The sequence below is a fragment of the Oncorhynchus tshawytscha genome, linkage group LG03, assembly GCF_018296145.1.
Source record: "Oncorhynchus tshawytscha isolate Ot180627B linkage group LG03, Otsh_v2.0, whole genome shotgun sequence".
Classification (NCBI taxonomy): Eukaryota; Metazoa; Chordata; class Actinopteri; order Salmoniformes; family Salmonidae; genus Oncorhynchus; species Oncorhynchus tshawytscha.
Genome location: NC_056431.1, coordinates 21,249,049 through 21,261,846, shown reverse-complemented (window position 1 = coordinate 21,261,846; position 12,798 = coordinate 21,249,049). Strand labels below are relative to the sequence as shown.

Below are 12,798 nucleotides of genomic sequence, written 5' to 3'. Positions count from 1 at the left end.
ATATAACGACACTAATGTATCTTTAACCTTTATCCTCTAATTTGGACATTGATAAACAACACTATTGCTTTTCAATAAAACACCTTAATATTTGTTATTCAAGTTATGAAAGTGTGCTCGTGCTTAAGAACAAATGTGATGAATTATACCCCACTAAAACATATTGAAGAACACTGACGGCTAGAGGAAAACGCTTCAACATATCAAGAATGAACTTTCTAAACTTCTGTGGAACTGCTAACAAATGTTGAAAAGGGGGAGGAGAATGGGCTTTGAAAGCGGTTCGTATTATGATAAATAATTACGGTGTTGAAATTTTGTATACTGCAATAATATATATGCATATTATTTACGTTCTGTGTTAATGTCTTCAATGGAAGAGAAAAAGTTGAATGAATTCATATGAATTTCAATGCCCACCCTTGTACTAAACACGTGGTACAGTCTGAAACCACCAGTTTAACCCCAACAGCCAGCTAGCAAGCTTCAGAATGAAAACCAAACAACGTGATAGTCTATAATTTAGTTTCACTCATAATTATCCATATTTGTCTTATGTCATTGACTGATTTTTTTAACGCACAATTCTAGCCAATATGTCAGCTCCGAAGAAGGGAGATCTATCTCCCACGGAGAGGGAATTATTCGTAGTTATTGCTGCAGGTAAATCCTCTTTACTCTAATGCTAATGCTTGCTAGCTAGACAGTACGCTTGCTACTGTAGTCTAGATAAGATATCTGAGATTGCTGTGCGATTTCACATTTAACTAGTGCGTTATGTAATGGGTTAAATTATGTTTCTAATGATGGTGACTATATGGCTAACTTGATAGCCCAATTCAGCAAGTTGCATTGGAAGGAAACTTGCTAACTACTGTAGCTAGCTAGCCAAGCTAGTACACATTGTTATAAAAATCTCTAATCTGCTAACGTTAGTATTGTACAGTACTACTAGACGTTATGTTAGCTAGCTAGCCAGTTCATGACATTTCTGAAACAGTTTCTAGACAAGTTAACTATTGGTTGTTTCAAGCCTTGGTTAACTTGTGGCAGTGTTCATAACTTTCAATGCAATACAATCCCTTGAAGGTATAGCATGCTTGTACAAGTAATGATTGACCTTTGATGCTTTTTTCAGGAAATGTTCAAGAAGCCTCAAGATTATTGGGCTGCAAGGATGTCAGAGTCAACTGTTTGGATGAGGTTTGATTTTTCAACGATATTATATTGTAACATTAGTGTTTGATTTATGCTCTTAATAATTTGTCTGCAAACTGGACAGTAAGGAAACCACAGACAGCATGTCTCGTTTTGTTTCATAACATTGCCTATGTCTGCTCCTCAAGAGGCAGGCAGTCCATTCCAGGCACTCCACAGTTTAGCAAAAGCTATTTTCCGCAATCTCATTGTCCTGTATTGTGCATTCTACAATGCTGTACAATGGGAAATATTTTTATGTGGATTTAATTCGGCATCATTTGTCTATAATAGGCTACTTAAATGATGCATATCTACAACATACACTACTGACAGTTCTGTTTCTCCTCCTCAGAATGGGATGACACCCCTCATGCACGCTGCATACAAGGGCAAGGCGGACATGTGCAAGCTGCTACTGCAACATGGGGCAGATGTGAACTGTAATGAACACGAGCATGGATACACGGCACTGATGTTCGCCGGGCTATCAGGTAGGCATATTTTCTCACTGTTCATATTGCTGAGAAAGGATATCCCTGTGTAGATCAGGGTGCCCCATGGTGAATTCATTAATTTGACTGTGTGCGGTAACTCTTTTCTCCCCACCTTGCCATCTAGGTAAGACTGATATCACCTGGATGATCTTAGATGCAGGAGCGGAGACAGATGTGGTCAACTCCGTCGGGCGAACAGCATCTCAGATGGCTGCGTTTGTCGGTAAGTACAGTAAGGATATCACACATAACAGGAAGTGTATGTGATGTCTGTGACGCAGAATAAACTTGAATGACTCCATATGGGCATTGCCACCCTTTATTCTGATCGTGTTCATTAGGGCACATTCTGTTTGGAGCCTTATGAATGCAACCTCTGTCACAGTGAGACATCGGAACTTGTTTCTCACCCAGATGTATCTCCTCTCCCTCTCCCCAGGGCAGCACGACTGTGTGACGGTGATCAACAACTTCTTCTCGCGGGCCAAGCTGGAGTATTACACCAAACGCCAGGGGCTGGAGAAGGAGCCCAAGCTGCCCCCCAAACTGGCAGGGCCCCTCCACAAGATCATCATGAGCACCAACCTCAACCCCGTCAAGGTAAATACCACCACCGCTGTCTCTGGGCCACAATATGGAATAGTGGGTTTGGAGTGAGATATTAAGTGATGCATATTTGATCAAAGCAATGGGTACACCAGACCACTCAGACCAGCAAGGATATCAGGCGGGAAAAAAGTAAGCAGACCTTTTCCGACTAAAGACAAGTCTGTTGGAGAACTGTAAAAGGCAAAACACAAAGACAGACCACCACCAATATAACCCTATCCGTGCGTTATATCACCTTTTTATAAAGCATAGCTTTTTGGCGAATAGTGGGTTATGTGACCTTTGGCAATCCATCCTACATAGGGAGCTGTTATGTCACCCTTTATAGTGTATGAGAACCCCCCCTTCTCTGTCTGCCTCTCTCAGATGGTGCTTCTGGTGAAGGAGAACCCGGTGCTGGCCGAGGTGGAGGCCCTGGAGAAGTGCCGGCGGGTGATGGAACTGATCTGTGAGAAGTGTGTGAAGCAGCAGGACATGAACGAGGTGCTGGCAATGAAGATGCACTACATTAGCTGTGTGCTGCAGAAGTGTGCCTCCTTCCTCAAGGAGCGTGATGACAAGCTGGAAGGACTCATCAAGAGGTGGGCGAGGAGGTTGGACTGTATGGGCTGGTTTCCCAGACATGCATAGAGTATACACATATGAACATGTAAATACATATGGGGCTGGTTACCCGGACACTATTACTACTATTTATAGATCTTTTTTTTATTAAACTGGACTGACAGAGGATGTCAATGCAAAAAGTCGGTAAGATAAGGAAGAAATTGCTATGAAATGCATATATCTGGCTGCACTGATGATGTGTAGAAATACTCTGACACACTAAATCTGTTTTTGATTGTTATGTATACTGTATTGCAATGCATACAACCCCAGATGTCATTGCTGTCCCCATGCAGCTTGTTGAAGGGCCGGGACAGTGACGGCTTCCCGCTGTTCCAGGAGAAGTTCATCAGAGAGTGCATCCGCAAGTTCCCCCACCGTGACGCCACACTGCTGCAGCAGCTGGTACGAAGTATCGCTCCCGTGGAGATCGTGAGTCAATCAGTCATCAATCAAATTGATTTATGAAGCCTCTTTTCCCATCAATATTTGTCACAAAGTGCTTTTACAGTCATGCTCTCTCTCGTGATGTCTGTCTGTGTATTTAATATAGACTCATTTTGCAACGTCAGTTTGAGTGAAGCACCACTTGTAATAGTTTCATGTTATGGGCTTAATAACCATTTCAACGTTTATACTGTTAGGCCCGGTTTCCCAGACAATGATTAAGCTTAGTCATGGACTAAAAAGCATGCTCAATGAGGAATTTCCTTTAAAATAGCTTTTTAGTTCATGACTAGGCTTAATCTTTGACCATTAGTGTCATTTTCAATTGTTTGTACTGTATATCTTGTGTATATTTAGAATTTTCTCTACCATTTCCCCTTTCTGTCCTGGTCAGGGTAACGATCCTACAGCCATCTCAGTTTTGATTCAGGCTATAACAGGACAGGTGGGCTTCATGGATGCAGAGTTCTGTACCACCTGTGGGGAGAAGGGAGCAGAGAAGAGATGCTCCATCTGTAAAATGGTAGGCACAATGCGCTTTTCTACAGTAACTCATATCAATACAGTCAAATGCTATATTCATATATCCATTGCCATCATTCATAGAACTGCAATAGCAATGGTCATTCTGTCATTATGTATCCTTGCATCCGATGCATGGGCCTCTCTTCTTACCCAACACATGCAACGTTTTTGTATTCCTATAGGTGATTTACTGTGCCCCAGCCTGCCAGAAAATGCACTGGTTCACCCATAAGAAGGTCTGCAAGCAGCTTCAGGAGCAGCGAGAAAAGCACGAGGCAGAGTCAGCCAAGCTGATGGAGCGACAGCGGAAAGGTATTGGAGAAATATTCTTCAGCCGTACATTTTCATGTCACCTCTTGTTTAATTTGTATATGTTTCATTGTAATTTTAAGTGACCAAGGATGACATGAAACACCTACTGTACATTGATTACAAAACAATGCTTGGTTTTGAATAGGATGCTTCAGCTTCAAAAGTGGTAGTTAGGTTAAATCATCTTTCCATTGAGCCGTGTTACAAGGCATCATGTTAACGGTGGGCCACTTATGTGTTTCTCAGAGCAGAGCCAGGCGGTAGAGTCGGCTACAGGCTCCATGCAGGACCTCTTAGTAGGACCCAATGAAGACTCTCCAACTTCCCCGTCAACCTCTGACAACCAAGCAGACCCCCCTCCCCCCAGCCCTGTCTCCACCACTCCAGCCACAGAGAACTGAAGGAGGTCTGTAAGGGACGTCCAACACAGGTGCACAATGCCTATACACCCTGCTGTCTCCCCTACTACAGGTCTACACTGTTGTCCTAGAAGGTCTAAGGGAGGCCTGCCATGTAAGGCCCAACAGTTAACCTGGGGATGAAGTACGCAGGAGCTTCACACAAGCTTAAGGCCTGAACCCATGGGAAAGGATACCTTATTTATTGATGATCTGACATTGTTTTCCACCAAAGCAACGCAACACTATTGCACACGATGGAAGAAGGGTTAGGGTCACGAGTGTCTATGCTTTTAAAAAAATTTAAAAATATTCCATGTTTTTTTTTCATCATTCATGTCCAATGTTAAATTGTACACTAATATAATTATGTTGGTGTTTTTTAAAGAATAATGCAAAGTGCTTCAGGGAGTGTTATGTAAAAAAGTAGTCGTAGGTTTAATTGCTTTTCTGTTTGTTCATGTCTTTAATTTCCCTAGTTAATAGATAAAGGACATTGTTTCCAAACATACAGTAAAGTGGCTTGAATTGGCCAAGAACAAAATATTTTTTAAGTTACTGTAACCTCCTGAAAAAGCAATTTGGCAAATCCCTCTAACAATGTGGCTTTTTTGTTGTTGTTGAATACTGATGTTTCGAAGATGTCAAATGACTGTGATTGCAATACAACAGAATAAACACCACTACTGTCTCTGTGCTTTTGATTGTATGACAGATTACTCATCTGAGTGTCAGCCTGTTTGTATCAGTCATGCCAAACCTTGCCACTCCTTGTCATGCCAAACAATGTTTCGTATGACACCGCTTTGACATGATAGCACAAACAGATCTGGGATCAGGCTAAGACTAGACTCCACTCACATGGGAAATGTGCTTAACGTAGACCAGTGAGGATTCAGACTCCCAAAGTTCTTCCTCCAGTTCATCCTGTACTGTGTAACATTGAACTGGGGTGTCTGTTTGTTGTGTAGTGGTAATGAGAAAACTGATTCTATTGACTGGTATAATTCAGCTAGAGCTCCCTCTACAGGCTCACAGCATGACACCACAGTGGTATGACCTCCAGGTGTTGTATTTCCTCACATCCTCCTCCTCTTCTCAAAGCATATTGGAGAAGATCTGATGTTCCTCCCCTGGGATCTTCTCCTCCAATGCATTTTGAGAAGAAGCCAAGGAGAGAGGACATGAAGAATCGGTTAAATACAATTGAGATTCACCCCTCTTGTTTCTGGTGCAGTTATCTGAACATGACTTGAGGATGTTGGCCCCTGGCTGGTTCCATTCCCCCAGCAGTGGAAATTGCCTTCCAGACCACAGTGGAGAACTGCATGATGGATCTCTGCATGGCTCTGTGCACACTGGGATATGCTATCTCACCAAATGGGCTCCTGGGCAGAGATAAGCATCACAGAGAAGCACATATAAATAGACATTGAGAACATTCACTACTTTAGGATTCATACATTCAATTGTAACATTGCAGAATTTGTATGAAGAGATAATCACCCATATCCCTTATTTGTGACTTACTTTAAATGTTGTCTTGATCCATAGTGAACTGCAAGTCGGAGGAAAATTATCAAATTGATTGCATATTTTCTCAATTTTTGAATTCAATAGATTAAAAAAGCTGGTGAATTGCAATGTAAGGCAAATGCTCTTCTCCTTTGGTACAGTACAGTATTTTACCTTGAGCAAGGTGTCATCCCTCCCCATAGATGCCAGTCTCTCTACTGGCAGGAGTCTCTGCCCGGCTGCCAACTGGGGGACACAATGGTGTTCTATACTAAACGGCTGTAATGAACTGTTCCTCTCCTCCTGCTTCATCTCTGTCAACCGGGAATCACTTTAGGTTCAACAAGGATCCCAGACTTGACACAGCAATGTATTGTAACAGTTTCACAAGTTAGTTTCCTATTTTCCCATTTTTGGAATATGATTTCAATATTTGTTGACATACCTCTTCTATCCAATAGCTTCACTGAAGGCAAGCTATGGACCACATATTGACGATATCCGGTCTGTTGTGAGTAGCGATTCAGGGAAAAAAGCTGCAAAAGTAATTGTCAAACAGGTTTTAATCTACAAAATGGTGTCAAATCTAAAGGAGGCTGGTGGGGGGGAGCTATTGGAGGATGGGCTCATTGTAATGGCTGGAATGGTATCAAACATATGGAAACCATGTTTGACTCCGTTCCATTTGTTCCATTCCAACCATTAAAATGCGCCCGTCTTCTTTTCCTCCACCCACCAGCCTCCACTGGTCATATCTGTTGTTCCTCACATAACCATGTCAAATGTGAGGGCCTTAGACTGTACAGTATCAGTGGAATCCCTATTCACTCACTGACAGTGTGGAGATGCTGCAAGTTCCTCAACTCAGCCACGCAGTCCTCCAGCCTCTTCATCTGGTGTTTGTGCAGAAGAAGAACCCAATGAAAGGTCAGGTGTCCCAGGGTGTCTAGGAATGGAAAACATACAGTAAGGACTGTAGCCTGGGTGCCAGCCTGTTTCTGCTCTCTTAACAGCTCCATGTGACATTGTCATGCCAAACTTGGCTTGACAATGACAGCAATGGACTTGGCAAGAGCACAAACAGATCTGGGAACAGGCATGTGTGCACTTGAGGATGGAAAACACAGATCCACATCAAGACAAACTCACACAGAACATGCAATGCAATGTTATAGCATATGCTTAGGAAAATAAAGATGGCAATATTTACCCAATATATGTTATTTTATCATTTTGGAGGTAATTTTCTGTCATGCAACAGTTGAGGGAATGGTAGGAGAGTTCGGTAATTTGAAACATTTACAGAACATTGTGATTTGGATTTGCATTTTATATAACATAATACTGGCATATACTGACATGATTGGTATTTTCCAACAAATTATAATTTACAGGTCACATCACGTCCACAGCCTTGCAATGAATAGGGCCTCATTTGAAATACTTAAGTTATAGATTCCATAGAAGTTATGACAAGACTACTTTGTGGCAAGGTAAAGTTGACAGACATCAATGTCCCTCATGATTCCATACTTCTGGAGAGCATCATGAAGCCCCTGTAGGAAATATGCAGTGAAATTCTAAATATCATTACATCTTCAAAATACTTGATCAATCTTTTAGGTAAAATAAATGAAGGATAGTAATTCAGACATGTCTATCCCCTATGAAGGACAAACCAAACCAACCACCCTACTAGATCTACCTGGAGCCAGGAAACCCCTGTTTTATATTCTTTGTCATAACAAAGAATTCTGTTCTCTTGCCTCATCTTCAGATTGCACAGGTTTCTGAAATGTTTTTTTTTTTTTTTTTTTTTTTTTTTGGGGCAGGAGGCAATAGTTGATAGATTTTGGTGTAATGTGAGGCTAAATGATAACAATCATGCTATTGTTTTATTTATTATTATTATTATTTTAACGTTCATGATATGACATTATTACTCGTGCTGCAATTGAGTTCCTTCAACAATGGCAAAGACTGGTCAGTAGATGGCATACTATCTCTACCTAGTGTTTTGACTGCAGGGTGACAAAGGTTTCCCTGAATTGCATGCACTTATTTCATTACATTATCGTGGGCCTATTACTGAATTGTAGCCCAAGTTCACAATTCTACTCTTCACAGTAAACTGGGATGTTTCACAATTTTGACATAATAATTCATATCAATTATAATATACAATTGGGGAAATGAAATCAGTACCTTGAATCTGGTGGCTAAAGGCAAACTGGGAACAGCTCTCTCTAGCATAAGACACAAATCCATTCCATTGTCTGCATTTATACAGTGGGCTTCCTTGGGGATTCATAGTGAATTCTACACACCCATGAACTTTTTCTCTTGGCTTTGTTCCCATGTTGTCCCTCTCTAGTCCCCCCCCCCTCCTATTACCACATGAGGGTCCCTTCCTGCCAATACACACACTCCTGTCATGTTGCTTGTCGATATGTTAATAACTCTCTGTGTGTGTGTGCATATTTGTGCGTGCAGGAATGTGTATGGGATTGTGTGCCTGTCCCTTTACTTCCCACAGGATTCTGTCACCTGATCTGCTCCTATATGTCACCGTCTCCATGGTCTGGACACCTACAGACGGTGCTGTCTCAGCTTTCTGCTCCTTTAGATAGGAGAAACATGACAGTGGTATATCGTATGAACTTCTGCACCATTCACCCCATCACCTAAAGGACTGTAGACGGGAAAGCCATCCATGTATTACTAGTCTCCTGGGATAAAATGGTTTGATTGTCTTTATTTTGTGGCGGAAGTGAGGTAGGTGAAAGAACTTTTTAGTGAAATATGCCTTGCATTAAAGTAAAAAAGAGACAAGGTCGTTAGTTACAAAATCAACAATAGTACAAACAATATATTATGGCTTCACCATTACATGTATTCAGGCAGATATTATATGACAAGATACAGTCATCTGCTTTGTTTTCAATGCTTTGTGGTATTCTACACAGGAGGAAGTAGGGCCCTATATTTAAGGTTCATATGATAATGACACTGAACAAAAGTGTATCAGATTTCATTCACATAAGCAACAATTAGTGTCTATGTGTGACACTTCTTTTCAAATCTGGAAGACAAGGCTGAAGTGAATGCTCCCGCAGAAGTAATTATATCTCTCCTTGCCATGAGTTGCGCACACACAAAGACTCCAGTTAGTCTAGGCACTCCAATCATTAGGTATAAAAATGACAAGGGATTGAGAGGTCGAGAGGAAGAGAATGACAGAGATCGAAAGCAAATTACACAGACCGTATCAGCTTTCATTTTTGAATTAAGAAGAATAGGTGAGATTGCATGTCAGAACATGGAAGATTATTAAATGAGGGAATATATATAAAAACATGTATAAAAAACATTTAACAGAAGAAGAACACATTACTGCAAAGACCAAAAGTGGAGGGTTCTTCTATTATTTTGAATAGATTAAATGTGATGAATAGATTGCGATCTTAAGAAGCACAAATTACGCAATAGCACCAAATCCCATCAATTGGAGAGACAGGAACAGGATCACTCCAGATGTTTTAGACGCACTGGCTCTCTAGCGCACAGACACATGGGCGTGGTTATCCAGTTACGCCCAGCCTTCAGTCAAGAGATCCCATGATGTGCACCTGAGCGGTTGCCAAAACTAGACTCGGGCAGGCCTATATAAAACAAGCTCAGAACGTAGTATCTCTGCCGCAGACATCAGAGGCACAGAATCAATTTACCTGACACGGGATCTGCTTATTCCCTAAATCCCCAGAAGCAAATATGCACTTGAGCGCATGCAAGTCGTGCCACCTTGTATTCTTGTTTTCTATTCTTGTGAGGAGTTGCCAGGCGTTCAATAATGATGCTACGGAGATCCTATACTCGCACGTGGATACTCCTGTGCAGGATGCCCGGAGCAATGTCTCTTTAAATCGGGCAAGAAACGGCGGGAGAGGCGCGGGAAATACTGCTGGGAACGATAGAGTTGGTGAGTATTGTTCAGTATTCTTTCTCAAAACATTGAGAAATTGTGCTTTGTTTTTAACTGATTTACTTTTTTACTTATTTTATTTCTCAAGACAAGTGCATAGACATATTTTTTCCAGCGCAAGCAGGTTTATAGAGGCTTCTACAATTAGGTTGTTGAGATGGTGTTCTCTAAATTATATTTGAAATTAATATACTACATTCTTAATGTAACTGCTAAAATGACATATGATCAGCTCTGGTCAGTAGCTATGTAGTGACACTCTCCAGAGACAGTATCATATGCCCCCACTGAGTGAGACCAGGCAAAGCTTGGCACAATGATCTTCAATACACACACACACACACACACTCCTGGCAGGCGTCCAAGCAGGGCAGCAGAGATGAGTCACCCAGGGCAGCCAGGCTAGCGTTTGGGGAGTGATCGTGTGTCAGCACCACTGAATGGAGGTGTGTTCCTATACACAGGAAGTCTGTGATTGTGGCGCTGTTTGACTTGAGCTCTCTCAGGATCCCGAGCATGAAGGAGAGAAAGGGAGCCTCTCCTCTCTTCATTCATCAAACTCTGTCATAGAGAAGGGGGCACATTGTCACAGAGGTGTATGGCAGTCTGTGAATGGGGCCCTGGCTTGGATTACAGGGAGAGTGAGGAACTGTAGCCTGGAGCAGAACAGTGCTGATAGTCCTACCAGTTGCCCGCTGATAATCCTACAAGAAAGCCAGCTCCATTGACATAGCTCAGAACACTAAAGCCCTTCCTCTCATGCAAGTGCAATGCACAATTTCCTCCCTACAAGCCAGTAACCAGTATAGGCTTACAGTCTGTGCCAAAAACCTCCAAATGAACCAAATAGATGGCTGTGTTTGTAAGGTTTTCTGATCGAAAACCCTTTATGTTACCTGCAGTAGGATTCAAAGTGAAACCAAATTGTTTGTGGCCACAAAAGGACATTTTTAATCTTCAAAGTGGTTTGATTCTCATCGTTTTTCTGTTTCTCTCTTTCACAGACCAGAGAAGCCAAGTTGGCTGTAGAGAGCTGAGGTCCACCAAATACATCTCTGATGGCCAATGCACAAGCATCAACCCCATAAAGGAGCTAGTATGTGCTGGCGAGTGCCTCCCCGCTCAGATGCTTCCCAACTGGATCGGTGGCGGCTACGGCAGAAAGTTTTGGAGCCGGAGGAACAGTCAGGACTGGCGCTGCGTCAACGACAAGACGCGCACCCAACGCATCCAGCTGCAGTGCCAGGACGGCAGCACAAGAACGTACAAAATCACCGTGGTCACCTCGTGCAAGTGTAAGAGGTACTCCCGGCAACACAACGAGTCGAGCCATATGAAGTTTGAGGAGCCTGCCTTGTCTCGGCCCCAGCTTCTCCACAAACACAAAGCCAAAGCCAAAAGGAGGCTAGGGAAGATTAAGCTAAATGAGAATTGGCATGAAGCAGAGCCCTAAAGCAGGACTGCAGAATGCCTCTGTGACTGTGGTCTTGGATTATCTCTTTATTGGGACTGGCTTGTTGTGAGGAGGACCACTGAAAGTGACTTTGTAAAAGCGAATGGCATTGGTTGCTTGCTACATCTGAGGACCAATGGGCACCATTGAGTCATTAGCTAATAAGATGAAATGAACCTAAATGGGGTCATCATGACCAATAGAACTGTCTGGAACTTTTAAGATAACTCGCGTCATTTAAGTTCTTGTATGACAATGTAAACCTGCTCATAACTCCATTATACAAACAGTTTTACAGCCAATATAATGTAATAAAATAAGCTCTGCATGAAAAGGGATTCCCAACACAAAAGCACCACAAATACACAACACAATGTAAATATGTGTACATATATAATATGATATCACATGTCCTCTGAAGTATGATAACATATGTCTAAATGTTTTCGATAAGATGTATATGATGTAATATATGTTGTATTGCTATTCATTTGATAAACCTTTTAATATGCATCACACATATTTTGCAAAAATCTGTCATTGCTCATGCTTTCATTTTAATAAAACATGTTAACCCAAATTTCCCCTTATTGTATGTTAATTCTTAATTTACCACTTTTAAAATGGACTATTACCCAGTATTATTTTTTTGCATACTTTATTGATGTTCCCCCTGCAATTATTTTATGTCCTGGGGCCATTTTCAAGTTCTTGTTTCATTGATGTAAATCCATGTCCTGTGGCAGGCTACTTACACATAGTAATTTAGTTTTAAACATATCTTGGGTGGCAGCGCATGTCGACCACCTACAAATATGTAGGCCTACCCCAAATTGTTCTATGGAACACTAGATGGCATTTCAATGTTGAAGCATGTACAGTTGAAGTCGAAGTTTACATACACCTTAGCCAAATACATTTAAACTCATTTTTTCACAATTCCTGACATTTAATCCCAGTAAAAATTCCCTGTTTTAGATCAGTTATTATCACCACTTTATTTTAAGAATGAAATGTCATAATAGTTGAGAGAATTATTTCAGCTTTTATTTCTTTCATCACATTCCCAGTGGGTCAGAAGTTTACATACACTCAATTAGTATTTGGTAGCATTGCCTTTAAATTGTTTCACTTGGGTCAAACATTTTCGGGTAGCCTTCCACAAGCTTCCCACAAGTTGGGTGAATTTCGTCAAATTCGTCCTGACAGAGCTGGTTTAACTGAGTCAGGTTTGTAGGCCTCCTTGCTTGCAGACGC

At 41.6% G+C, this 12,798-nt stretch overlaps 2 protein-coding genes across 2 annotated transcripts; both read left to right on the top strand.

The window, feature by feature from the left end:
• The first annotated feature begins 443 nt into the window (after window positions 1–443).
• On the top strand, window positions 444–5,282 carry LOC112230891 (ankyrin repeat and MYND domain-containing protein 2). The gene is made up of 10 exons (XM_024397252.2): window positions 444–663; window positions 1,139–1,203; window positions 1,553–1,691; window positions 1,819–1,917; window positions 2,134–2,294; window positions 2,670–2,884; window positions 3,206–3,341; window positions 3,751–3,879; window positions 4,064–4,193; window positions 4,440–5,282. Exons 1-10 carry the CDS (start codon window positions 597–599, stop codon window positions 4,592–4,594), a joined length of 1,296 nt encoding a protein of 431 aa, XP_024253020.1. The 5' UTR covers window positions 444–596; the 3' UTR covers window positions 4,595–5,282.
• A 4,478-nt stretch (window positions 5,283–9,760) lies between these two features.
• Window positions 9,761–12,121, top strand: LOC112230886 (sclerostin domain-containing protein 1). The gene is made up of 2 exons (XM_024397237.2): window positions 9,761–10,085; window positions 11,093–12,121. Exons 1-2 carry the CDS (start codon window positions 9,878–9,880, stop codon window positions 11,539–11,541), a joined length of 657 nt encoding a protein of 218 aa, XP_024253005.1. The 5' UTR covers window positions 9,761–9,877; the 3' UTR covers window positions 11,542–12,121.
• The last annotated feature ends 677 nt before the right edge of the window (window positions 12,122–12,798 follow it).

Coding starts and splice junctions, on each gene's coding strand:
- LOC112230891 (XM_024397252.2), top strand. CDS start 597: ATGTCAGCTCCGAAGAAGGGAGATCTATCTCCCACGGAGAGGGAATTA. Junction 2,295..2,669: donor CCAACCTCAACCCCGTCAAG/GTAAATACCACC, acceptor TGCCTCTCTCAG/ATGGTGCTTCTGGTGAAGGA. Junction 4,194..4,439: donor GATGGAGCGACAGCGGAAAG/GTATTGGAGAAA, acceptor TGTGTTTCTCAG/AGCAGAGCCAGGCGGTAGAG.
- LOC112230886 (XM_024397237.2), top strand. CDS start 9,878: ATGCACTTGAGCGCATGCAAGTCGTGCCACCTTGTATTCTTGTTTTCT. Junction 10,086..11,092: donor TGCTGGGAACGATAGAGTTG/GTGAGTATTGTT, acceptor TCTCTTTCACAG/ACCAGAGAAGCCAAGTTGGC.